This window comes from Daphnia magna, linkage group LG7 (genome assembly GCF_020631705.1).
Source record: "Daphnia magna isolate NIES linkage group LG7, ASM2063170v1.1, whole genome shotgun sequence".
Taxonomy (NCBI): domain Eukaryota; kingdom Metazoa; phylum Arthropoda; class Branchiopoda; order Diplostraca; family Daphniidae; genus Daphnia; species Daphnia magna.
Window position 1 is genome coordinate 7,291,868 of NC_059188.1, and position 27,698 is coordinate 7,319,565.

At 41.9% G+C, this 27,698-nt stretch overlaps 3 protein-coding genes, 4 non-coding genes and 1 pseudogene across 7 annotated transcripts; 1 reads left to right on the forward strand and 7 right to left on the reverse strand.

The window, feature by feature from the left end:
- Positions 1-884: 884 nt before the first annotated feature.
- LOC123474519 lies at positions 885-6,012 on the forward strand. Its single transcript, XM_045176728.1, has 2 exons — positions 885-5,472; positions 5,525-6,012. Exons 1-2 carry the CDS (start codon positions 885-887, stop codon positions 6,010-6,012), a joined length of 5,076 nt encoding a protein of 1,691 aa, XP_045032663.1.
- A 4,693-nt stretch (positions 6,013-10,705) lies between these two features.
- On the reverse strand, positions 10,706-11,545 carry LOC123474168 (probable ATP-dependent RNA helicase spindle-E). The gene is made up of 3 exons (XM_045176085.1): positions 11,330-11,545; positions 10,996-11,273; positions 10,706-10,926 (listed from the first exon to the last, which is right to left on the reverse strand). The coding sequence occupies exons 1-3, from the start codon at positions 11,430-11,432 to the stop codon at positions 10,780-10,782; spliced, it is 528 nt and encodes a 175-aa protein (XP_045032020.1). The 5' UTR covers positions 11,433-11,545; the 3' UTR covers positions 10,706-10,779.
- A 2,052-nt stretch (positions 11,546-13,597) lies between these two features.
- Trnac-gca lies at positions 13,598-13,669 on the reverse strand. Its single transcript has one exon. It is a non-coding gene; the product is annotated as a tRNA-Cys (tRNA).
- Positions 13,670-14,341: 672 nt separating this feature from the next.
- Trnac-gca lies at positions 14,342-14,413 on the reverse strand. Its single transcript has one exon. It is a non-coding gene; the product is annotated as a tRNA-Cys (tRNA).
- Positions 14,414-15,909: 1,496 nt separating this feature from the next.
- Trnat-agu lies at positions 15,910-15,982 on the reverse strand. The gene has a single exon. It is a non-coding gene; the product is annotated as a tRNA-Thr (tRNA).
- A 241-nt stretch (positions 15,983-16,223) lies between these two features.
- Trnat-agu lies at positions 16,224-16,296 on the reverse strand. The gene has a single exon. It is a non-coding gene; the product is annotated as a tRNA-Thr (tRNA).
- Positions 16,297-22,504: 6,208 nt separating this feature from the next.
- On the reverse strand, positions 22,505-26,476 carry LOC123474520 (annotated as a pseudogene).
- LOC123474169 lies at positions 26,307-27,188 on the reverse strand. Its single transcript, XM_045176086.1, has one exon. The coding sequence runs from the start codon at positions 27,146-27,148 to the stop codon at positions 26,477-26,479; it is 672 nt and encodes a 223-aa protein (XP_045032021.1). The 5' UTR covers positions 27,149-27,188; the 3' UTR covers positions 26,307-26,476.
- Between the last annotated feature and the right edge of the window lie 510 nt (positions 27,189-27,698).

Here is a 27,698-nt window from a genome sequence, read left to right on the forward strand (position 1 = left end):
TAAAAATCTTTGAATGTGATGAAAACAGATCATGAAAACCAACAGTCTTTACAATCTCAAAGTATCATAAACATGTGATAATATCATAATTTTGTAACAAAATTATTGTCATTAGACTAGATATCGTATATCAATTTATACAAACTTTTAGAGACGATATCTATTTCTTCCCTAAAGATTTACACAGAAATTTATTTACACAAGAATTTACTAAGAGGTTCCAACGAGACTCGAACTCGTGATCTCCTGCATACTAGGCAGGCGCTTTGCCATCTAAGCCATGCGACCATTGATGTAATTAAGCTGTTGACAATTAAAAATCTTTGAATGTGATGAAAACAGATCATGAAAACCAACAGTCTTTACAATCTCAAAGTATCATAAACATGTGATAATATCATAATTTTGTAACAAAATTATTTTCATTAGACTAGATATCGTATTGTTCCGGCGACAAGCGTTTACCTGATTTGGCAACGAAGCCATCTTTATGTCGCTCTTCGCTATTGTTTCCCTTCCCTCCATTTATGCTTGTCTGTCCTCCGCCCTTCGATAGTTTTGCTAGTCTTTAGTCTGGAGTACAGAGTCTGTAGCGTCATTTTTACAGTGTGCAGACACAGTCTGCAGCTTCGATTACCTAATACAAGTCTCTACTGTTCTCAGTCCGCCATTTTCGCGAGAAAACGAGACAGGTTCCAAATTCGTGGGAACATTTGGTCCTTCGAACTGGAGTAGAAAAGTGAATTTCCAAGTTTTTATCTCAGCCGTTGAGGCTAGATATCTGGCAATTATTCTACTAGTAAATCCCCAGCAGGCCCTCCTGCACTAGCTTTCAGTTTATCTCCCAGACAAGACCTTCGACAGAAGCGCCCCTGGCTATCAGCATGGCAGAGGCACCAGGATCGTTAAGGGACGGCGAAATAGCCAGAGCTGGAAGCTGCAACTTCATCCCGAGTGGGAACGACATCGAAACGTGGAAGAGACAGCGCAAAGCGACACGTAAGCAAGTAACTACAGCCTGTCGTCAAATTGATTCGCTGATTATTTCACACGGATCACGAGGCTCCATCATGGGACTGATCGATCACCTAGGGTTGTTGTCGAGCACGACGACTCGTCTACACACAGACCTACTGAACGCGGAGACCGATAAAACAGAAAATGAGAGACAAGACGCGATCCACCTACGCTACATTCAGCAAATAGGCGAAACTCGGGAATCAGCCCGACAGTATTTGGAATCAAGAGCCAATGAACCGCCTTCAGAAATTCGCGTAATCGCGGCGCAACCCGTTTACTCGTTAGCCCCGTCGTTAATTGGCGAACGACCCGAGGTAGCAGGAGCAGCAGAGCTCGCAGTCGCCCAACAGAGAGCCCATGAAGCCCGAATGCAAGCAGATGCCGCACGTGCGGCAGCGGAGGAGGCAGAAAGAGATCTGCAGCGATTAAGCATCGACGATCGAGAAAGCTTTAGTTCCGCCCACTACTACAACCCGATCGCGACACGAAACGTCGCCGACTGGCTCCTCCATCCCCGAACAAAATTCTCGCAACCTCCAGCAACTAACGTAGAAGCACCAGACGACTGGATAGACGCGTACTGTTCCGGTACACTGCCACCGACGGCCAGTCAACGAAAGTTTCGCTCAACAGTAGCGGTAGAATTAGACGTTTTCCATGGTAAATCTCTTGAATGGTTCACATGGATCGACTTATTCCGTGCGCTAGTGCACGATACGGCGAATACGCCCGGCGAGAAGTTAGCGGTGCTAAAACGGTACCTGCGGGGCAACTGCCTGGATGTGATCTACGGCTTGGGCGGCGGGAAACCAGCTTACATGGAAGCACTTACACGTTTGAAGCAAACTTGCGGTAGGCGAGACGTCATGCGAGCCGCTCATCTTCAAGCCCTGGACCAGTTGGAGATCAAGCAAGACCCGGCAACCTTCAAACGATTCGCAGAAAAGGTTCGAACCCACCTTTTCGACCTTAGTAGAATCGGCGAAACGTCGTCAGCTGACCAGATAGAAAGAGTCTGCCAGAGACTTAGCCTACACGATCGTCTCGCCTGGAACGAGGGGAGACGAGGACAAATAGAACATCGGAGCTTGAATGCCTTTGGCTCCTGGCTCTGTAATCGTGCATCCGCCTACCAAAATGCTTACACCCTGGCCGCTGAACAACACGGTACTTCGAATACGAATGGACGTTTTCGTCAAGCACGGACTCACCAAAGCTCATCACGTCCATCAGAGGAAGAAACACCCAAGAAACCCAGTTGGGCCTATTGCTTCAAATGTGGAAAGGAGCACCGATTAGCAGACTGTGAAGACTTCAAGGCAATGACCGTTGGGGAGCGTGTCACGTTCTGTATGAGGCATCGCCTATGTTTCAGCTGTTTTGGAACGAAACATTCCGCGAGCAACTGTACCACCAAGAGAGCTTGCAGACATCAAGATTGTCCATATTCGCACCACCCATTGCTGCACGACTCCATCAAGGTTTCGACGAATAAGGCACGCTCTACCACCGCGCGGATGAATCGACAACGGGTGGCCTTAGGCATGATGCGGTTGAAGATCCAGGCGGCGGATGGAACTTGGCAAGAAGCCAACGTCTTCGTCGATGAGGGTAGTGATTCCACGCTCATGAGAAGTGCTTTCGCCACTTCCCTCAAGATTCAGGGTACCCCTCAAATTCTTGAAATTGATGGGGCCGGAGGCGTAGTAAACCAGTACAGATCCAGACGCATCCAGTTCCAACTACGCACAGAGACGGACGAAATCGTCACTTTAGAAAGTTCCACCATGAAGGTGGTGGCCAGCCCAACGCCAGTCACCGATTGGAATCGGATGAAGAAAGAATGGGCCCACCTTAGAGATTTACCTACCGGAGAAGTCGGGGGAAGGGTAGACCTTTTAATCGGTATTGACCACATCCACCTGCTAGGAGTTAAAGAAACTAGAGAAGGCAAAGACTACGAACCAATTGCCTCTCGGACAAGGCTCGGCTGGATCATCCGGGGAGTTACCAACAAACACACAACCGTCACAGCAGTTCGTGCCTGCACCATTTCTGGTCGCATTTCCCTAGAAGACGTCGCGGTAGAGATGCGTCGCTTTTGCGATTCGGAAAACTTCGGTACAGAAAGCCAAGCGAGATGCCTCTCACCAGATGACAACAGAGCTCTGTCAATCGTGAAGGAAAGAATCCGTAAGCTCGATACTGGTTATGAAGTGCCGATCATCTGGAGAGAAGGAGAACCGAATCTCCACAACAATCGTCTGTTAGCCGAAAACCGGCTTAAGAGTTTGTTGAGAAGATTCGACCGAAACCCGAAATTTGAAGAAGATTACCGGAGGGCGATGCAAAAGACATTCGACCAAGGATACGCCTCCCGGCTTTCGGACCCGGCCTCTGCCAAATACTTCCTTGCACACCACGGGGTGTACAAAGGGTCGAAACTACGAGTCGTATTCGACGCTGCCGCTCCCTTTAGAGGGAAATCACTGAATGATGCTATTTTAAGTGGGCCGGCCCTGCAACCAGCGTTGGCAGCCGTCATCAGCCGATTTCGGCAGGAAGAAGTCGCATGGGCTTCCGACATTGAAGCCATGTTCAGCAGGTTCCGCTTGGCGTCCAGTGACGCTGACTATTTCTGTTTCCTATGGCGAGACAAGGAAACAGACGAACCGACAGTTTGTAGGATGAACCGTTTACCCTTTGGAGCAAGCTGTTCGCCGTTTGTTGCCATCTACGCGGTCCGTCAAATCGTCAAGGATGCCGGGGTAGCAGAACATATTGTCACCGCTGTCCAAGAACGGATGTATGTAGACGACTACTTAAGCTCAGCTCCATCCGTCGTAGAAGCCCTGAGTGAAGCCACCGCTGTCAAGGCAGCACTAGCGAACGCCGATCTCAACTTGCAACGGTGGATCTCTAACTCGCGCGAATTCGTGTTAAGAATAACAACCGAAGTCCCCATGGATCAACCGTCATCGCACCCGTTGTCCGGAGATGCGGAGGAAAAGGTGCTCGGCGTCGTTTGGAACACCCATTTGGATACACTCGGGTTTAAGGTCGCAAACTTCCCCGACACCGAGTTTACTCGTATGGCCTTAGTCAGCAACGTAGCTAGCGTTTTCGACCCTCTGGGAACTACCTCTCCACTCATCGTGAGAGCCAAGATCCGCCTACGAGAACTAGGCCTAAAGGGTTTGAGTTGGACGGATGCTGTAGCCGAAGACGACCAGACATGGTGGAACAAGTGGTTCGTCACTCTTAAACAACTGAATTCAGTAGAAATGCCCCGCTGTTTGTTTCCCGATGGAGCCAATATAGTGTCGTCTGAACTTCACACCTTCTGTGACGCGTCGGAGGAGGCCTACGCTGCCGTAATCTACATCCGCAACGTCTACTCCGACGGTAGGGTAATCGTCCGTCAGGCGAGGGCCGCCAACAAGCTCGCACCGAGGAAGGTCATTTCTGTGCCGAAACTCGAGCTTAACGCTGCACTGCTAGGATCTAGACTGGCAGTGACAGTCCAATCCGCCCTGACAATCAAAATTAAGAAACGGAGATTTTGGACGGACAGCAGCACCGTCCGAAACTGGATTCGCGCCACAGCCGCCAATCACCAGGTCTTCGTCAGCAACCGCGTCGGCGAGATCCAGACTATCACAGAGTCAGAAGAATGGCGATTCGTCCCTGGTATTCTCAATCCAGCCGATGCTGCCACCCGCTCTACTCTAGACGGGAAGACATTTCCTACCCTCTGGATAGACGGACCGAACTTCCTAGTTCTCTCGGAAGATGAATGGCCCGTGGATCTACCATGGATGGTCAGTACGGAAGAAATTCGGATGAGTCGGGTTTGTCAAGCGACAAATCAAAGTGTCGTGTTCGACTGGACGAGCGTCGAGGTGAAACCTAGTGACGTAGCCGCTCTCTCCAAGTTGGATGCAAGATTTCTTGACCTCGTCAGACGCTGCCAGAGTGAGGTTTACGCCGAAGAGTTGCAGCGTATCAAGAAGGGAAAGCCGCTCCACACTACTTCCAGTCTGCTAGCGTTAGCTCCAGTACTCGATCCCGACGGAATCTTGCGTCTTGGAGGCAGAGCGAGCCGAGCAAAGCTACCTTACGATCAGCTTCATCCTCCTCTCCTTCCAGGAAAGCACCCGTTTTCGAAGATGATCATCGGTGCTTTCCACGAACATCTGAAGCACGCAGGAACGGATTTCTTACTAACCTACATACGACAACATTTCTGGATCACCGGCGGAAGAGAAGCAGTGAAAAAGGCCCGCCGTGACTGTGTGATCTGTCGCCGTAATCGAGCCAAGCCTGGAGAGCAATACATGGCTGATCTACCGGAATCGCGTCTGGATGCAGGATCGCTTCCTTTTACCAGGACTGCTGTCGATCTGTTCAGTCCGTTTGATGTGAGTCTCTACCGAAATCGGACAGCTAAACGTTGGTGTCCTTTTTACTTGCATGGTGACGCGGGCAATATTTCTTGAATTAGTGCCGTCGCTTTCTACTCCGGATTTCTTGCTTTCTCTGCGAAAATTCATCGCGATGTACCGAAAGCCTGCCGTTATTCACTCCGACAACGGAACAAACTTCGTGGGCGCGGAACGTGAGCTGCGAGAAGCAGTAGAACCTCTACACGCTTCTGAAGGAATCCCAGAATTTATGAAAGATTCCGGCATCGAGTGGACCTTTCAGCCGCCGCGTACTCCGCATTTTGGTGGGACTCATGAGTCTTTGGTGAAATCAACCAAACGAGCGCTTTATAGAGCGTTAGAACAAGAAGGAAATAGTCTTCGGTATCCCTCCGAAGACTTACTCCGTACCCTATTATACGAAGTCGCAGGATTACTCAACACTCGCCCTCTCACCTATGCGATCTCTGATCCAGCAGATTTCCGCCCATTAACTCCGAACGATTTCATGAATCGTTCTCCTACCGCTTATCCTCCAGCTGGGACATTCGGGGATGCTCCGCCGTGAGATCACTACCGCTATCTACAGCGAGTCCTCAACCATTTCTGGGACTTGTGGAAAACGGTCTACTTACAATCTCTCGCGGCAAGGAAGAAATGGAAGACGAAGCGACCGAATTTTGAAGTCGGCGACGTCGTCCTCGAAATCAACAAGAGTCTTAGCCGTGGCGTATGGAACATCGGACACATCGTAAAGGTGTTCCCGGGATCAGACGGCTGTGTTCGCGCCGTCGACGTTCAACTTCCTTCCGGAATATTTCGACGCGGGATCACCGAATTGTGTCTCCTGGAATCTAGCTCGGCCGGTTAGCCGGCCTCGGGGGAGGATGTTCCGGTGACAAGCGTTTACCTGATTTGGCAACGAAGCCATCTTTATGTCGCGCTTCGCTATTGTTTCCCTTCCCTCCATTTATGCTTGTCTGTCCTCCGCCCTTCGATAGTTTTGCTAGTCTTTAGTCTGGAGTACAGAGTCTGTAGCGTCATTTTTACAGTGTGCAGACACAGTCTGCAGCTTCGATTACGTAATACAAGTCTCTACTGTTCTCAGTCCGCCATTTTCGCGAGAAAACGAGACAGGTTCCAAATTCGTGGGAACACGTATATCAATTTATACAAACTTTTAGAGACGATATCTTTTTAAACCCTAAACATTAAAACAGACCATAAACATTTAACCAACGAGACTCGAACTCGTAATCTCCTGCTTACTAGGCAGGCACTTTGCCATCTAAGCCATGCGACCATTGATGTAATTAAGCTGTTGACAATTAAAAATCTTTGAATGTGATGAAAATAGATCATGAAAACCAACAGTCTTTACAATCTCAAAGTATCATTAACATGTGATAATATCATAGTTTTGTAACAAAATTATTGTCATTAGACTAGATATCGTATATAAATTTATACAAACTTTTAGAGACGATATCTTTTTAAACCCTAAAAATTAACACCGAATTTTAATTATACAAGAATTTACTAATATGTCCCAACGAGACTCGAACTCGTGATCTCCTGCTTTCTAGGCAGGCGCTTTGCCATCTAAGCCATGCGACCATAGATGTAAATTAGTTGTTGACAATTAAAAATCTTTGAATGTTATGAAAACAGATCATGAAAACCAACAGTCTTTACAATCTCAAAGTATCATAAACATGTGATAATATCATAATTTTGTAACAAAATTATGGTCATTAGACTAGATATCGTATATCAATTTATGTAAACTTTTAGAGACGATATCTATTTAAACCCTAAAGATTCACACAGAAATTTAATTACACAAGAATTCACTAATAGATCCCAACGAGACTTGAAATCATGATCTCCTGCTTATTAGGCAGCCGCTTTGCCATCTAAGCCATGCGACCATTGATGTAAATAAGTTGTTGACAATTAAAAATCTTTGAATGTGATGAAAACAGATCATGAAAACCAACAGTCTTTACAATCTCAAAGTATCATAAACATGTGATAATATCATAATTTTGTAACAAAATTATTGTTATTAGACTAGATATCGTATATCAATTTATACAAACTTTTACAGACGATATCTATTTAAACCCTAAAGATTCACACAGAAATTTAATTACACAAGAATTCACTAATAGGTCCCAACGAGACTTAAAATCGTGATCTCCTGCTTACTAGGCAGGCGCTTTGCCATCTAAGCAATGCGACCATAAATGTAATTAAGCTGTTAACAATTAAAAATCTTTGAATGTGATGAAAACCGATCATGAAAACCAACAGTATTTACAATCTCAGAGTATCATAAACATGTGATAATATCATAATTTTGTAACAAAATTATTGTCATTAGACTAGATATCGAATATCAATTTACACAAAATTTTAGAGACGATATCTTTTTAAACCCTAAAGATTAACACATAAATTTAATTACACAATAATTTACTAATATGTCCCAACGAGACTCGAACTCGTGATCAACTGCTTACTAGGCAGGCGCTTTGCCATCTAAGCCATGCGATCATTGATGAAATTAAGCTGTTGATAATTAAAAATCTTTGAATGTTATGAAAACAGATCATGAAAACCAACAGTCTTTACAATCTCAAAGTATCATAAACATGTGATAATATCATAATTTTGTAACAAAATTATTGTCATTAGACTAGATATCGTATATCAATTTATACAATGTTTTAGAGACGATATCTATTTCTTCCCTAAAGATTCACACAGTAATTAATATTCACTAGAATTTTCTAATAGGTCCCACCGAGACTCGAACTCGTGATCTCCTGCTTACTAGGCAGGCGCTTTGCCATCTAAGCCATGCGACCATTGATGTAATTAACCTGTTGACAATTAAAAATCTTTGAATGTGATGAAAACAGATCATGAAAACCAACTGTCTTTACAATCTCAAAGTGTCATAAACATGTGATAATATCATAATTTTGTAACAAGATTCCTTCGGTAATGTCCTTCGGGCAATTTTTTTGAAAAAAATTGTCCATAGACATGTAACGTGGGCCAAAGATAAACAGATTTTGGATCCAAGATTTCTAAATTTCAATCAATTTATAGTGCTTGCTTCGTTCTCCGTCTTGTCTTCTTTCACAGTTACGTTTCATGACGTCACCGTTATCAAAATGTTCGGTAATAACAAGCCAAGTCTTTCAACTTACGCTTTTCACAGAAGCGTCAATTATTGGCGTCAATTATTGGACCAATAAACTAGTTTTGAATTAGAGAGTAATTGGCATTAAACTATAAAAACCTAATTTACAATTTACAGGAAGAGTAATCATCAATACCTTTATTATGAAGGGGAAAGCTGAATTGCAAGCTAAATCTGGAAGATCGCATTCCATGAAGTATGAAGAGTCACTACCATATATGAAAGCTCTGCATTGCAAACTTGTTTGTTGAACTGTTAATTATTAATTATGTCGATTTGTAAGTTCGGAAATGAAAATCTGAGTCCTTGAACTCAATCTCTTTCTTTTCATTGTCTTTGCAAGCTATTAACAAGTTTAGGAATATTCCATGCTTTTTTTAATCGCCTCCGTTCGGCCTCTCCTGTTGCTATACCATATGGTGTGCCACGTTACCGATAAGCGGATCCGTATAGATGAGTATAGCGCTCCTTCATTTATGTACGTCTTCCCTTTATGACTGTGGCCAAAAATAGCTGAATATTATACATTGTTAGCACGCAACCTATTTGCGCAAAGAATTATAGGTTCAATTTTGTTCAATTCAATTTTTAGCCTTGACGGCATCATCTTCTCGGCTATAGTCCTATAAAGCAAAGAGGTCGGCATAATTAAAAACTGCATTATATCCCTTGTGTGTTTTATTGCATTATGAAAAAGCGATACGTAAACACACCAATCACCGACACACAATAGCCTACGAAAAAAAAATCCTTTTGCATGGCCTGATATGGAGCGTTACACTCTCCAAGTCATTCCATTGCCATCAACTTAATAGTCTGATGTCTCATCTCTTCTGAGCGGATATGTCTGTATAAAACTTACCTTGGCCATAGAAGCTCAGCAGTTCCGCCATCCCGGTAGTTTCGATGGATTACCATTTCGATCGGCGCCGACACTGATTGATGGTTTCCCTTTTTGTTTTTCTATTTTCTCCCATTTTTTCTTTTTTTTTCAAGCGACCCCGTCCTCGCCACCTATAAAATCCCTATTTTATAGTCGTCGCAGTTGGCAATGATAAGGTGTTGGAACTTTTTACTTTTGTTCAACAACCAGACAACAGCATCGTATATAATGGTGCGCTATACGCACCCGAGTGCTGTGTTAATGTCCCCCCTTTTTTAACGCTGCGCATTCGCTGTACTACTTTCGTCATTGTCAAACTATAGAGACGATTTTCGACTATAGACTGGACCAGTTTGATGCTGTGGTTCACTGGTCAATAATCAGGAACACAATTTCAACAATAGAAAGCGACTGTTGATGGTCTATACAGTCATCCACGTGTCTACATATAGGGGCATACAATTTTATGCAGACAAAAAAGTTAATAGGGCGGACCATTTGTTTAATGAAAATGCTGTAATCAACATCAAAGCAGCAAGACAAGAGCACAAAAGCTATTGATGAGAAGAGAAACATCAGTTTGCCGCACTCAGCCGATGTAGCGGCACCGTGGAAAAGAAGAGATTCAATCAAGCTTGAGCTACGGGATTTCTCTGCTACACAAGACGACAAATTTTGGTCAGAATGTATACTATCTAGAATACCGGGCGGAGAACTTATAGATAGATCTAAACGCGGATGGAGGAAAAAGAGAGAAAGATATGGAAATCCGACCGAGTGAACAAAGTCAAATACCATTGCTGTCTGGCTCTCGGCCATTTTCTCTTTTGCACTGTGGCGGGGGCTTGATGGTATAGCCAGCACTATAATCATCTGCCGACGTCGGTGGTATCCGGCCTACTGGCCTACTCAAATTGGTATCTGGGTCCGTGACGAGCTCCTTGATGAGACAGAAATCAATTACGTAGGTAACGTCTGGCACCGTGAGCGATTTTTCAGCGATATTCGTGGACAGAATGATTTTCCGGAAATTACTGAAATGTGGAGCTAGACTAGACATTGGCTGGAAGACGCGATTTTACTCTTCACTGGTGATTTGTGAATGTAGTGGTAGGATGTACCAACAGTTCTCGAAATCAGAATTGATGTCGTAGTCGAGCAAAGCTTTGTGCATATTTTCTATTTCACAGACGCCGGGCAGGAATATAAGTATTGCGCTGCGGTTGCTGGAAATGTTTTCATATTTTGGATTTTGGATGGCGACCGTAGCGCTGTATCTCTCGTCTGCCATCGAAAGCCGAAATTAACTTAGCGACCGCTTCGTATTTGAGCTTATGGATTTCCGGTACGCTATCATAGAGGTAGATCATACTCCCCCCTAGAAACTGATAACGAAAACCGTAATATTATATTACATTTATTGCTCTTTTTAAAAAATGCTATTGTATACTGACCTCTAGTTTTTGAAGATGTTCACTATAATAAACGCGTATGTCGTGAGGTTCACCGTGCTCCACTTCAATTATGGGAGCGTTGCGAAATGGTCTTTTGGACGTGAACGGAAAGTTTCCAATGACGGGGCTATTGAAATATTGGCCAAATTTGTCGGCATCAAAAGTAACTGACATCAGAAAGACTTTAGTTGTCGTCCTCGTATGACGGAGGAACTTGCGGACGACCAAGAGAAGGAAGTCAGTATCTTCATCCCTCTCGTGCACTTCGTCAATAATGACTGGAAAAGAAACAGACATTAGCATAACAAAATTTAGCTAATAGTCAGGAACTTACTGTGGGTATAGCTTTCAAGGGATTTTTTGGCTACTAATGCTTCAAAAAGGCATCCTGTGGTCAGATAGGTGAGCAAAGTTGATTCACTTACTTGATGTTTCATGCCAACCTAGTAAACACATAGCTTTCAATAGTAAATGTGATAACAGTGTGACAAAATATTCCGTTGTATCCAACAACGGTTCCCAATGTCCAATTTCTTTCATAGCAGACCCTTTTGGCTATGCTAATGGCTTCAATGCGCCTTGGTTGAGTCACAACAATGTTGCAAGGAGTTTTGGTTCGGTAGCATTCATCTAAAACAAATTGGGGAACTTGAGTGGTTTTACCACAACCGGTAAAGCCCTTAACAATGATGACATTTTTTTTTTAGAAGTTCAAGAATGGCTGTTCTTTGATTGTCTATTGCCAATGGACTTCGGTTAGGTGCCTCGAAATTGTAATCATTGAAAGCAGCTGCCTTTGCTTGGAGACCACTAACATCCAAAGCATTAAGCATGTCTTCACAGATAGTGGATTCATCTTCGAGCATGATCTTGCCAGCACCTATCATTCTGCGTTCTACGAATCTCTGTTTTCTAGCATCAACCTGAAAAAGACACAATATATTTGAAACAATGGAATCCAAATATGTGCAAGATACAAGAGACTTACTTCCAATAACTTTTGCTGTTCTTCTTCTCGATATTGTTATTGTTGTTGTCGAGCATGATTACTACTGCAATATAAAAAAATATATAAAAATCTACTGTTTAAAACATTTTGTTAAAGAAAACACTGTTTAGTGACTGTAATACAGCCTTCTGCACTGACTGCAAAGCATTGACAGTTATAAGGTTACGCAAACAAAAGCGAATTCACTGCCTAGGATTCGGCAACCAGCTAGGTAACAATTACGCAAATTAAATTTTTTTAACTGTAATAGAATCAAATGAAAAAGCCACTATACCACGTATCAAATTTTGACAGAGTTTTTTACAAAATTTGGGGACGATTGGTCATTCAGGGAAGAAACGTATATGGAAATACATAATGGACATTAAACCTTCTGAGATCTACTACTACTACCCTACCCTCTATACCCCACACCCTAAAATTGTTATAGTCCTTCGGTATATATACATATATACCCTCAGGGATAAACAGACTTTACACAACAGCTAATTTGGTTTCTTGGTAGAAAAGAAATTAGATCTAAATGAGAAACATGGTGTGCTTCAATAACCGTACGTACAATTTCAGAAATAACTCAATTTTTTTAGTATTTCTTGAGTAGGGGAGAACGGGGTCAACTTGGACACGGGTCATATTGGACAAAGACCCTAAGTGCTACATGTTATGGAAAAAAAATTTTTTTTTTTTTAATTTTTGTATAGACTGCAATGTTTAACGTTCTAGAAAAAATATTGATTAAAATTGAATCATTATTGTTCTTGTTATCGCAGAATTAAAAAAATGGCCCTGTTTGATGTAATATTCTTCCCTATTACTGTAAGCATTTTTAAAGTGAAAAACACTACAAGTGAATAAAATAATGATATGTGAAATAGCCAATTCATTTCTTTAATGATTGATAAAAAACTTAAATTTTAATGCCTTTCCAGTGTTAAGTTATTAACGAAATACTAAATAGCACCGGGTTGGGTCATTTTGGACACAGAGTTTTGGGGTCATATCGGACAACTTCGATATTGGAGTGGGAGGTGCTTGTGGAGAAGCCATATACGCCCGTTTGACAAATCGATACTCGATACTCTGTTAAGCCCTCCCATTTTACTCTACCCGCCTACAAATTGTCCATTTAAGCCCCCTATTTCGTAAAAATGACATAACTCTCTATTTTTCATTTCTATTGCAAATATTTCAATATGAATGAATTTTATATTGAATAAGCAGTCTACCCATATTTTTTTAAAATTTATTTTATGTCTCCTTATGAGGAAAACTGGCAATGTCCAATCTCACACCGTACCTGTCCAGTTTCGCCCCGCCGTTTAAATAAAAACTTTAAAAAACCGACTTCATTAAAATCCTTATAACTCGTTTATTTTAAGACTTAAAAATTACAAAAAAATTGTGGAGTTACCCAAGGAGGTGCTGCACCATTAACTAAAAATAAATATTAGAAAAAGAACATAGAAATCTAAATAAAGAGAAAAGAAATTCTTTGTCCAGTTTGACCCCGTTCTCCCCTACATATAGTTTAGGAAATTCCACAATACGTAAGCTAATTCACTCAGTTTTTTTATTATATCAATTATAATCACAAGGGGGCACCCAGGTTTGAACTAGGGACATTCCGATCTGCAGTCGAATGCTCTACCACTGAGCTATACCCCCTTGATCGGTTAAAAAGAGGACAAAATAACAAATTTTGTGCTGAATCTATCAAATATTTTTTTATTTGATTAGAATTAGACATGAAGCCCTGCGTTGATAAGCTAAGCTGATCTGTTTTGGGATCTTGTATTTCAAAATTGCTTTCACTATTCGCTTATCTTTCCCTGTATCTGCAGTCGAATGCTCTACCACTGAGCTATACCCCCTTGATCGGTTAAAAAGAGGACAAAATAACAAATTTTGTGCTGAATCTATCAAATATTTTTTTATTTGATTAGAATTAGACATGAAGCCCTGCGTTGATAAGCTAAGCTGATCTGTTTTGGGATCTTGTATTTCAAAATTGCTTTCACTATTCGCTCATCTTTCCCTAATTTTATTAAGCATACAGAATAATAGCAGAAAGTTTGTGTTAAAAAACGGCAAGGAATCCGATTTCGATGCTTGATCACATTAAATAAAATAAACAGACTTTACACAACAGCTAATTTGGTTTCTTGGTAGAAAAGAAATTAGATCTAAATGAGAAACATGGTGTGCTTCAATAACCGTACGTACAATTTCAGAAATAACTCAATTTTTTTAGTATTTCTTGAGTACATATAGTTTAGGAAATTCCACAATCCGTAAGCTTATTCACTCAGTTTTTTTATTATATCAATTATAATCACAAGGGGGTACCCAGGTTTGAACTGGGGACATTTCGATCTGCAGTCGAATGCTCTACCACTGAGCTGTACCCCCTTGATCGGTTAAAAAGAGGACAAAATAACAAATTTTGTGCTGAATCTATCAAATATTTTTTAATTTGATTAGAATTGGACATGAAGCCCTGCGTTGATAAGCTAAGCTGATCTGTTTTGGGATCTTGTATTTCAAAATTGCTTTCACTATTCGCTCATCTTTCCCTAATTTTATTAAGCATACAGAATAATAGCAGAAAGTTTGTGTTCAAAAACGGCAAGGAATCCGATTTCGATGCTTGATCACATTGAATAAAATAAACAGACTTTACACAACAGCTAATTTGGTTTCTTGGTAGAAAAGAAATTTGATCTAAATGAGAAACATGGTGTGCTTCAATAACCGTACGTACAATTTCAGAAATAAATCAATTGATTAAGTATTTCTTGAGTATACAAAGTCTTGGAAATTCCATGGTCCCTAAGTTCATTCACTTAGTGTCATTTATTACATTAATAATAAGCACAAGGGGGCACCCAGGTTTGAAATCAGTACATCCCGATCTGCAGTAGAATGCTATACCACTGAGCTATACCCTCTTGATCAGTTAAAAGAGGACAAAATGACAAATTTTGTGCTGAATCTATCAAAAAAATGAGAATGCAATCGTGAATTAGATGAAGATTTTTCCTCAAAAATAGACAACAAATTGAATTGTCTTGTAAAAGCAATTTCAGGGAATGTAACCATATAAATATTACTTAGGATAGTTTAAGTTTAAGACATACTAAGCGACTTAAAAATTTAACAAAATATACGCATAAAAAGGAAAAAACTAAATAAATTTTGTGTTTCATATAGTATTGATCTATTGATATTGGTGTTACGAGCCCAACACCTTACCGCTGAGCTATCATACACATACATGTGATTATAGCATCAAAAATAATTTATCTTGTCGCCGCTGTGTAACTTTCTTCTCCATAGTCTCCGTTCTGGCAGCATGTTTACTACTGCAATATAAAAAAATATATAAAAATCTACTGTTTAAAACATTTTGTTAAAGAAAAAACTTACTGTTTAATTACTGTTATACAACCTTCTGCACTGACTGCAATGCATTGACAGTTGTAAGGTTACGCAAACTAAAGCGAATTCACTGCCTAGGATTCGGCAACCAGCTAGGTAACAATTACGCAAATTAATTTTTTTAAACTGTTATAGAATCAAATGAAAAAACCACTATACCACGATACAAATTTTGACAGAATTTTGAACAAAATTTGGGGACGATTGGTCATTCAGGGAAGAAACGTATATGTAAATACATAATGGACATTAAACCTTCTGAGATCTACTACTACTACCCTACCCCCTATACCCCACACCCTAAAATTGTTATAGTCCTTCGGTATATATACATATTTACCCTCAGGGATAAAATTATTGTCATTAGACTAGATATCGTATATCAATTTATACAAACTTTTAGAGACGATATCTATTTCTTCCCTAAAAATCCACACAGAAATTAATATTCACTAGAATTTTCTAATAGGTCCCAACGAGACTCGAACTCGTGATCTCCTGCTTACTAGGCAGGCGCTTTGCCATCTAAGCCATGCGACCATTGATGTAATTAAGCTGTTGACAATTAAAAATCTTTGAATGTGATGAAAAAAGATCATGAAAACCAACAGTCTTTACAATCTCAAAGAATCATAAACATGTGATAATATCATAATTTTGTAACAAAATTATTGTCATTAGACTAGATATCGTATATCAATTTATACAAACTTTTAGAGACGATATCTATTTCTTCCCTAAAGATTCCCACAGAAATTTATTTACACAAGAATTTACTAAGAGGTCCCAACGAGACTCGAACTCGTGATCTCCTGCTTACTAGGCAGGCGCTTTGCCATCTAAGCCATGCGACCATTGATGAAATTAAGCTGTTGACAATTAAAAATATTTGAATGTTATGAAAACAGATCATTTTTTTTTTTTTTTTTTTTTATTGAAAGGCCTACTCAGATTTGAGTGTTGCCTTAGCTCAGACCATACAGTTACAGTGCTCATGTGTTGTTGTGCTTAACATATAACAATTATTACAAGGCTATACAATCAGTTTAGAACTATACGAGAGCAGAATAAAACAGTACGTTAGTACAGAGGTTTTGCGCATTGACGAGTGATAGAGAGAAAGACAGACCGGCGAGAAGACGGAGAAGAAGGAAGAGAAAGAGGGAAGAAGGGAAGAAACGAGAACAGACGAGCTGGAAAAGGCAATGGCTTGGAGGGCATTTTGTTTGATTCGCTAGTGACGGGTAACATTAAGATTTGTGGTGGGCTTTATGTTTGTTGCGAGCTGAGACTTTGGGCGGTACTACATATTTTTATTTTTAACCTTTCGGTCGTCAGGATGAAGTCTTTAAACTCTTTCCATATGCACCGGAACTTTGGGATGTCCTCGAGCGATGGTGGAAACGCTTTGTTGCTGCTTGAGCACGCCTGGATGAAGAGTGATCTTTGATTTGCGTACCGTGCACAGTGGAACAGAAAATGTTCTACTGTTTCGTCGCCATGGCCACACTCACATTGAGGTGATGAGGTTGTTTTGATGAGATGGAGATGGTGATTTAGTCTGCAATGCCCCGTTAGAACTTGGGTTATTTCCTGATGTATGTAGCTTCCATTTAAGCAGCTGGCGTCCGATGGTCGCGGGAAGAATCTTCTTGTGTGCGTCCCTGTTTTGCTGCCAGCCCACTCGTCACTCCACAGCTTTTGAATTTCCGTCTTGATCTTATCTTTGAGAAGTTCTATTGACCAGGGTTGATTTTTAGTTACTTGCGAGCCAAGGTCGAGGGCAGCTTTCGCTGCTTCTTTTGCGAGATCAATACCTTCTGCTTCTTTAGCAGAGGCTAGATTGAGATGAATGTGGTCCCGATTGTCAAAGCACAGCTTTCTACAGGTGGTTGCTGTTTCGTTCAGTTTTTCATTTTTTGTGCAGTCCTTGAGGGCAGGGACAGATTTGCAAAAAATATTGCAGCTAGTATAATTGCTCTTAGTTGCAACAGCATATTGCAGTGCAGCTAGCAGGCCTAGGATTTCCGCCTGGTTTTCAGTTGTGTTTGCGGCTAATTTCTCTTGTGTGGTTTGGACGACTACATTTGATGCACAACAGACAATCCCAAGACCTACTCCTGCTGTACATTTGTGGCTTTTAGTGTAGATGGCCAGGCCGTTTTCCTCTGGTGAAAGTGGAGTTTCATCTTCTGATCTGTAGTTCAGTTTGCTCAGCTCCCATGGTGGGTGCCTTCGCGAGTGGAATTTTCGTGTGTTGTCCATTGTTTGATCGAGTTTTGGTTTATGCAGTACCGCACCAATAGTTGCAGCAGAGGAGGGAGAAAACTCGACATGTTTATGAGAAAGATAATAATTGACCGAAAATTCAAGAATTTTTAGCTCAATAGGTAAGAGATTTGAAATAATTAAAAGGGAATTTAAGGGCACATTTTTTAGAGATCTTGTGATACATTTGAGCATTTCTCTTTGTACAGTTTGCAATTTGGTTTTGTATGATTTGATTAGAATAACTCGACACCACACGGAGCATCCATAAAGGAGTTTGGGTACAATAATAGTTTTGTAGAGAGTGACCAGTTTTTTTGTGTCTAAACCCCAAGTGCGCCTTAAACATCTCCTCAGAATGTGGATTTGTCTTTGGGTCGCCCGACACTTTTCCTCAATATGTGATTTCCAACTGAGTTTGGTATCTAATTCGAAACCGACAAACTTGGAAGTCGCAGAGGGTGAGATGATGTTTTCTTTGATTTTAATATTACAAGGCTCTATTGTTCTTTTGTTTGAGAAAATCATGAGAATTGTTTTAAGTGCGTTTATATCTAATAGATAGCGATCACATTTTGCAACTGTGTCGTTAGCTATTAGCTGGAAATTGCGTATGGCAATATCAATAACTTTGTGCCAGCAGACGATAGCAATATCGTCCGCGTAGCCAATTATTTTGTGGTGGAAAGGATAAGACATACTTATGAGTTCTTCCGCCAGGATGATCCACAAGAATGGAGAGAGGACTCCGCCCTGTGGGCACCCTATTCGTATTGAGCATTTGAAACGACCCTGATTTGTTTTGATTATCGCGGTCCGATCCTTGAGCAGGCTTGCGATTATGTCAATGAGATAGAGTGGGCACTTCCTTTTGGTCAGTGCGGCCAGTATCGCTGCCGGCCAAGCCCCATCAAACGCCCCGCTTATGTCCAGAAAAACCACTGCTGTGTACCCTCTGATTTCACGGTTTGTTTCGATTGTACTGACCATAGAGTGCATGGCACTCACTGTCGACCTTCCTTGACGAAATCCATGTTGACTCTCTCCAAACCATTTCTCCGTCACCGACAACCATGTTAGCCTATTGTAAATAATTTTCTCAAATATTTTACCAAGGGAATTCAGAACACTAATTGGTCGGAAGCTTTTAACATTTTTATATGACTCTTTATTGGGTTTTTTTTTAGTATAGTTACCTTCGCGTCCTTCCATTGCTTAGGATAGTATTTGAGGTTTAAGCATTTATTGTATAAGATCCGGAGGGTATCAGCTAGTAATGAATATACCTCTTGTATAATTGAGATTGAGATCCCATCTGTGCCCGGAGACGAGCTTGCGTTTAGTGCGAAGACTGCTGCTTCTACTTCTTCACTAGTAATGGTTGGTTTTACTTCATTTGCGCTTGCTATCTTGTAGTTTGCATACGTGTTGATAATTTCTTCCTGCTCTGGGCCAATTGGTTTTGGGGCAGGAAAAAAACTGTTACCTAGCTCTTTGATTATCTCTTCTTCTTCCGTCATAGACCTTCCATCCACAACAAGTTCCGTGGACACTTGGCTGGTGTTCTGACTACTGGACAAAGTTTTGAGGCTCTTAAATAAGTCCTTATTCATGTTTATAGTGCAGAAGTTCTCGAACGCTTTTCCTTTGCTTTTTCTTAGCACTTTTTGATACATCCGTTTGGCTGAGCGGAAATTTGTTTCTTGCGGTGAACTCTCTTTACTGGTACGCTTCCTATCCTTGATGTTATTGGCTTTGAGAAATTTGTCATACTTGGCCTTTGCAGTGCGCATCGCCGCCTTCAGTTTATCCAGTTCCGGCGTCCAAAAATCTAATTCGCTTTTGCTCTGTTTGTTTCTTGGCAGTTCCGATTTAATTGCACTATTACCTATTATTGCAGTTATATTATTAACAATGCCATCTAGGTCTGCTTCGCTTTGCAAACCATCCCAATTTACATTTAGATTACGCAGTTCACTATCCAATGTTGATCTTAATTTACTTTTATCTATGTTGGTCAATTTTGGTACTTTTGGTTCTTTTGGCTGTCGGTTTGGTCGGCCAACCGTAAATTCAAAGTGTATGTATGGGTGGTCGGAGAGGGATACAGTATTCAAGAATTTCCACCCCGAAATTTTTACTTTGTCTCCATTAAGTGTGACATCCACTTTAGAAGTTTTTGAGGGTATATACTCTAGTTTGGAATTTGGGACGTTAGCAACATTCAAGTTATTGTAACAGATTCACTGGGTTTAAGGGATGTATTCAGTCATAGACAGCTTACACGACCCACACATACAGCATTACACAGAGACAGCACTGACAGCACCAACAAGTAGACTGAATCACTACGTTGTACTGCCCCTCTGGCCGGTCATAGACGGGCTTTTGAGTCCTCTGACATCCGGCCAGAGTGGCAAAGTCCATTGACATCGCACATTTGCATCTCTTAGCATCCGGCGCTAAGCGACAAAGTACATTTGCGCTACATCCCCCTCCTACCTACTGACATGGGTTCCCTAAACTGGATAACAAACCCCACAAGGCATAACAAATAGAGACCCCCATGTTTTCTACTTTAACATTTGATAAAACTAATCCGGGTTAAACACCAATATTCAAACGACTGCATTCGGGTCGGGCTTGCCTTGATCCTCTTCTTTCTCCTTCCTCTTCGAAGGATCTCCTGCCCGGGCTAGCTCGTCCCTCAGTTCTTGAATCTGGCGCTGTAGGTCTTGCACCTTGTCAAGGCCTACTGCCCCGACTGCCGGTTTCTCGCACTCTCTACGCGAATCCTCGTACCCCCTCTCATAGGCTGTTTTTACGGCATCTGCGTGAAGTCTCGCCTCCTCCAGGAATTCTTCACACGATTTAATGCCCAACACGTAAAGCCTCTCGTAGAGAGCCAGGCTCAATCCCCTGAAAAGGTGGTCTATGCGCACCTCTTCGGCCATGTCTGGCTGTACCATGCGACACATGTCCATAACATCATGGTAGTATTCCGTGATGTCTTCCTCCTTTCCTTGGACCCGCATGCGCAGCTTCCTTTCCGTCTGCCGCTTCAGGTTTACCGCCACGAACTGCTTCAGGAAAAGCGTCTTGAGCCCACGCACCTCTCTGTAGTGTGCTGGCTCGTCCTCAGTTCCGGCTACTTGGACCTCCCGGTCCTCCCAGTGCTCTGGGCGTGCGTTTCTCGCCTCAAGGCCTACAATCCATTTGTAGGCAGCACCCTCGAGCGAAACATCAATAGCCCTTGCAAGATCGTTATTCGACCAACGATTATGGCGACCAATCCTTTCGAACCGGTCTATCCACTCCATTGCGTTTTCCTTTGGCGTGCCCCGGAACTTTTCCGGCTCCTTGTAGTGGAACATTGGGCGTTCCGCCATGTCTTCCTCCTCTTCCAAAAACGGATCCCACTCGAGTTCAGGATCTTCCAGAGACTGTCGGCTTGGCGATCCTCCTACGCTGAATCCGCCGCGTCCCTGTCTCACCGTTGCCGCTTCCTGTGGAGTACTAAACGCTCTAGGCCGTAGGCCTTCGCGCAGGCTTCTTCTTTCCAAGCCCACCCCTCGCTGCTCGTCGTTCCTCGCTTCCAACGGCTGTCCGCTGTCGCTACCCGACGATCTGTTGATGACCCCGGAGGTATCGGCTTCCACGCTAACTATGCGTTTCCTGTCGGCAGCGCCTTCCGCCCACGCCGACCCCTGCCACACCTCTCGGTTTCCAGTCACCGACTCCTGCGTTCCGAGCGAATTTGGGTCGTACGACTTCCTCCGCTGCTCGTCGATCCTTTCCTGGACACTGGAGACTGACACCTGCGGGATAAGCGACTCGCGGTCGTCGAACTCCGCCTGACGCGTGCGTGATCCCTGATCACGATCGACGACCCGCACTTCCTGCCGCTTCTCGTTACCCGCCCCGGTACGTGCGTTAACCCTTCCTTCGTTCCCTACCTCACGAGCCCCCTCGTGCTGCTTACGTGCAGCTACGGACTCGTATGCCCCTTCCGTCACAGCACCCCCTGCTTCCGGATTCCCAGAATCCTGGCAGCTCTGTGCGTCCTCGAATTCCTCGCCCCGTGGCTCGGAATCAGACTGGAATTGTGACGGATCTGGAACCTCCCGCGGTAAGGAAACTTCCCTGGACAACCACGTACCTTTCTGTCCCAAAGTGAGGTCACTCACTTCTCCAGGAGGGCCTCTCGAACGGCCCTTTGACCGAGCTGAAGCAGCGCTTGCTGCCTGCAATCCTGTTGAAGATCGTGCTAGAGGTGTTGCCGCCCTCAAACCCGAGTAATAGGTCTGAATCTCTTTGGCGGCCTCTTCTGCTGCTCGTCTACGGCTCCTTTCCCCAGCGTCTATTATCACACCTCTCCCGTGTGACATTCACACGAGGATCCGCTGCGATCCCACTTCCAAATACACGCTCTCCCAGACCGTTGCTGTGGTCTCGTGCCCGGCAATAAATTGCCGAGTTCGATTTCCAGAGACCCCTCACAGCGAACGCCTACCTGAGTTAAAACGTGTACCTGATCAGTGAACAACGCAGTAGCATCTCCACCATGTAACAGATTCACTGGGTTTAAGGGATGTATTCAGTCATAGACAGCTTACACGACCCACACATACAGCATTACACAGAGACAGCACTGACAGCACCAACAAGTAGACTGAATCACTACATTGTACTGCCCCTCTGGCCGGTCATAGACGGGCTTTTGAGTCCTCTGACATCCGGCCAGAGTGGCAAAGTCCATTGACATCGCACATTTGCATCTCTTAGCATCCGGCGCTAAGCGACAAAGTACATTTGCGCTACATTATTTTTAATAATGAGGTGTTCAAGTTCTACTCCCTTCTTGTCTGTGCGACTACTTCCCCAGAGCTTATTTTTTGCGTTGGCATCCATACCTATTATTGTTGTTTTGAAATGATTAAAATTAGGATTATTAAAAATGTTTATTACTGCGTCCAATTTGCAATTGGATGGCCTGCAGTAAGTTGAAAAGATAAAGATTGGCTCATCAACATTTATTTTAATACCTATGCATTCATTGCTTACCGGGTTTGGTACTGTTTCCGCCAGAATCGTTCGTTTAGTTAGGATTATGGCTCCATAGGCATGATCTTTCCTATCAAGGTTTTGATGGACGAGATAGATATCGGGCACCGAAGGGACATGCAATTCATTATTAAAAATATTAATGCACGCGTAGGGTTCTTGGATAAGGGCAATGTCTATACGTAGTTCTACAAGAATTTTAAAAAAGTGTAGTGAGGCCGTTTTGGAATGTTGTAGGTTAATTTGTATGCATTTCAGATTATTTGAGTTGTTAGGTTTCTCTGTCATTTATGATAAGAGTTTTTTGAGCCTATCTACTGCCTTAATCCGCTCCGGGCATTTTGGGTCATCCGATTTATGCTTACCATTTTTACAGTTAACACACTTGAACTTACTGTCCAGATGCTCACATTCTTTTGTTTTGTGTGTCTTCTCTGCGCACTTTCCACAGACTTCTGTCTTTGATGGGCAGTTGGGAGAGATGTGGTCTAGCTTATGAAACACGTTTTTTCCCGATTGAGATTCATTTCTTTAATGTTGTGTTTTCCTTGATATTCGTGTGGATTATACCTGCTTTTAGGATTGCTACTTGCCCCTTTTTGGATATAAAAAAAATTTTTAAATTTCCTTTTTTTACAGGTTTTGATGCTGCTTATGTTCCTTCGAAAGCTCGTTCCGGTATTGATTTCTAGTTCCTCTAAATTTTGTTCCGGTGGCAAAGGCAACAACCGGGTAATTTAATTTCTGTTCTGAGATTGATTTTACCGTCCCGGTTAGTTTAGGACCTTCTTTTATAATCTGTTCTGCCTTCTTGGCATCTGCTGCATTGTTGAAAACTAGGCGAGCTTCGTTGTTTCTCTTTGAGAAGTGTTGGAGTGTGGGCCATTGTTCGTTGCTTTTAAAAAACTGATCCATTGACTTACCATCCAAATTGGTGGTATCTAATTCTGGGTCCAGCTTAGCTATTAACGTTACTGATTTGGCACCTCCAGCGAAGGATGCTGGTTTCGAGGCCCCAAACGGAGTTATGCTGTCTTGTTGCCCTGTTTCGTGTTTCTTAAAAATCCAATCAAGAGTACCTTTGCCAATTTGGATGTGGATTTTGTCCATTTCAGTTTGTAGCTTGTTGTACTTTTCCGATAGTTCAACATTTTCTGCTTCTAGTTCTTGGATGATGCTAATAAAGTCTTCTGGAGCCATTTTGCTAAAATCCTTTTCGCTTTCTGTTCGTTGTCGCTTCTGTGAAATGTTACTGTTTGATCTGTCCCTTGATCGCAAAAGAGAGCAAATGTTTTTGCACTGTTTTGAGCAGTACTTGTAGTTACCTTGGCCTAATTGTGTGAGTTTCTTCTGACAGTTCCTGTGCATGCATTTTTCCCCCATCGTTAGCCTCCCCTGCCGTCCCTTCCAGATCCATTCCCTCGTCGTCTGGCATGCCAGGTAACGGGGACGTTCAAGGTAGACTAGCAAAGTATTCTCTGGCTTACCCACAACAATGAATTTTGCCTGAGGCAAAATATGAGCAGGTCTGTCAGAGTAGGCTTTCAGTTGGGAAGATTATTATTACGTTAGCAGAAAGTATCCAATAAGAGTCACACACTCGATGCACTGAGAATCTATCTCTTATTTGAGCCTAAGCTCAACATACAGGTGTCACTATTTTATTTGAAAATTTACTATAGATGAGAGCTGAAATACACGATATGTGTCTCATAGCAGACGACTGTCAGCTGAGCTCCTGCTTACCTATCGTATACCTATCGTATATCAATTTATACAAACTATTAGAGACGATATCTATTTCTTCCCTAAAGATTCACACAGAAATTTATTTACACAAGAATTTACTAAGAGGTCCCAACGAGACTCGAACTCGCGATCTCCTGCTTACTAGGCAGGCGCTTTGCCATCTAAGCCATGCGACCATTGATGTAATTAAGCTGTTGACAATTTAAAATCTTTGAATGTGATGAAAATAGATCATGAAAACCAACAGTCTTTACAATCTCAAAGTATCATAAACATGTGATAATATCATAATTTTGTAACAAAATTATTGTCATTAGACTAGATATCGTATATCAATTTATACAAACTTTTAGAGACGAAATCTATTTCTTCCCTAAAGATTCACACAGAATTTAATATTCACAAGAATTTTCTAATAGGTCCGAACGAGACTCGAACTCGTGATCTCCTGCTTACTAGGCAGGCGCTTTGCCATCTAAGCCATGCGACCATTGATGTAATTGGGCTGTTGACAATTAAAAATATTTGAATGTTATGAAAACAGATCATGAAAACCAACAGTCTTTACAATCTCAAAGTATAATAAACATGTGATAATATCATAATTTTGTAACAAAATTATTGTCATTAGACTAGATATCGTATATCAATTTATACAAACTTTTAGAGACGATATCTTTTTAAACCCTAAAGATTAACAAAGAAATTTAATTACACAAGAATTTAGTAATATGTCCCAACGAGACTCGAACTCGTGATCTCCTGCATACTAGGCAGGCGCTTTGCCATCTAGGCCATGCGATCATTGATATAATTAAGCTGTTAACAATTAAAAATCTTTGAATGTGATGAAAACAGATCATGAAAACCAACAGTCTTTACAATCTCAAAGTATCATAAACATGTGATAATACTATAATTTTGTAACACAGTTATTGTCATTAGACTAGATGTCGTATACCAATTTATACAAACTTTAGAGACGATATCTGTATCTTCCCTAAAGATTCACACAAAAATTATTATTCACATTAATTTTCTAATAGAAACCCAACGAGACTCGAACTCGTGATCTTCTGCTTACTAGGCAGGCGCTTTGCCATCTAAGCCATGCGACCATTGATGTAATTATGCTGTTGACAATTAAAAATCTTTGAATGTGATGAAAACAGATCATGAAAACCAACAGTCTTTACAATCTCAAAGTATCATAAACATGTGATAATATCATAATTTTGTAACAAAATTATTGTCATTAGACTAGATATCGTATATCAATTTATACAAACTTTTAGAGACGATATCTTTTTAAACCCTAAAGATTAACAGAGAAATTTAATTACACAAGAATTTACTAATATGTCCCAACGAGACTCGAACTCGTGATCTCCTTTTTTTTTTTGTAAAATCCTCTTTTATTATCAGTTAATTTTCATGGCACTCTAACATTTATCAAAAGAAAAGAAAACAAAGATACAAATAATTATTTTCCTTGGATGCAGACGATTAAAGGGGAAGAAAAGCAAAAATTTGACAATGTAGGTCCCGTTAATTGGTCGTTTAACAAAAACAAACAAATGCGAACAAATATTGAGGTGGATTAATACAAGAAAAACAAAAAACCAAAGGTAAACAAAAGCAATTGTCTAGCAGACACCAAAAAAACAAAAATAAACAAAGGATTTACAAATAGAGGCAGGGAAATATATACAAAAGCAATATAAAACAACAAAACGGAACTAAAAGGGAAGAGTAAATGGAAAGGAGTGGACTGGGAGGAAAAAGTGCTTTCCATAAGCTCTCTACTTCTTCTTGGCGAGGGATACGATGGGTATTTCTTGCTTTCCAGGTGATGAAGATGTATGCAGCCAGAAGAGTAAATGTTTGCCGGAGATTACCTATTGGCCCAAAATGGCCACGAATGAGATCTTCTTTGGAAGACTTGCAGCCCATTTAACGTATGGTTCCTTCCAACCAGCTCCAAACGATGTGGCGTTCAGGACATTGGAATGTCAGATGCTCATCGGTTTCTGGGTGCTGATGGCAGATTGGACATGTTGCATCTTTGGAAGGATCTAACCGATGGCATCTGGTCCTGGTAGGGAGAAGTCGCTGGTTGAAAAGGAACATGGTTTCTCTGATGTTGCTTGGCAGGGCTGCAGTCTCCTTCCAGATACGTGGCCAATCCAGGTTAGGCCTTAGGATCTCCAGCTTCCCCAAAGTGGTCACCTCCAGGATCCAATGGTTGTATGTTTTCCTGTGCACCATTGGACTCCCCTGCACCAGGATCGAAGAGGCAAATAGTTGTTTTATTTGGTGCCGGGGTTCCTGAAGGTAAGTGGGCCTCTTCATAACTGCAACGGGTACGGTGTTGTTCTTGTAGAGAGGTAGTACGGTTCGAAGAGGAAAGGACATCCAATAACGAAGTAGAGAGCTTTCTGGACTATTGGGGCCTGTCAGGACTTTATACATAGGACACAAGAAAAGGGAACGGTAAAAAAGATGTGTGTTGACCATTCCCAGTCCCCCTTGACTAACAGGACGATAAACTACAGTTTTGTTCGGCCTTTCAACTTTTCCAATCCATAGAAATTTCATGATAGCCTTTAAAATCTGGTCAGCCATATTTTGTTTACATGGTAATACTTGTGCAATAAACACAGTTCCGGAGAGAGCCTTCGACTTCAGGAAAATAACCCTCTGGTATAGATTGAAACGTCGACAGGCATTCTCTCGCAGAATACCATTTAGAGAGCCTAATGCATCATTCCAAACCCTATCAGCTGTCTCAACTATGGAGTGAGAGAATTTAATTCCTAATAGGGACAATGTTTGTGCCGACACAAGCCACTCAAGAGGCCAAGTCATCCTAGAGCTCCAAGTCCCGAGTCCCAGGGCTTTTGTTTTCTCCTTATTCATCCTTGCCTTTGTCCACTGGCAGAACAAGTCAAGGACCTGTCCTGCCCTGGTAAAATCTTCGTCACAAGAAATGAAAATGGTGACGTCATCAACGAAGGCTCTGACAGTGAGTTTTTCATTAAACAATGATATGCCCTGGAGAACTCGAGATAAACGCAACAGTAACGGCTCAATGTATAGAATAAAGAGATGGACAGATAGGGGGCATCCCTGGCGAATTGATTGAATATCAGAAAGCACCCCAGCCACCTCCGAT

Excerpts from the sequence above, each read along its gene's own strand:
- LOC123474519 (XM_045176728.1), top strand. The coding sequence starts at position 885 with ATGGCAGAGGCACCAGGATCGTTAAGGGACGGCGAAATAGCCAGAGCT. Across the intron at positions 5,473-5,524 it reads CCGAAATCGGACAGCTAAAC|TGCCGTCGCTTTCTACTCCG; the intron begins GTTGGTGTCCTT and ends TTCTTGAATTAG.
- LOC123474168 (XM_045176085.1), bottom strand. The coding sequence starts at position 11,432 with ATGAAACATCAAGTAAGTGAATCAACTTTGCTCACCTATCTGACCACA. Across the intron at positions 11,274-11,329 it reads CCTTGAAAGCTATACCCACA|TCATTATTGACGAAGTGCAC; the intron begins GTAAGTTCCTGA and ends TTTCTTTTCCAG. Across the intron at positions 10,927-10,995 it reads AACATCTTCAAAAACTAGAG|TTTCTAGGGGGGAGTATGAT; the intron begins GTCAGTATACAA and ends TTTCGTTATCAG.
- LOC123474169 (XM_045176086.1), bottom strand. The coding sequence starts at position 27,148 with ATGGCTGACCAGATTTTAAAGGCTATCATGAAATTTCTATGGATTGGA.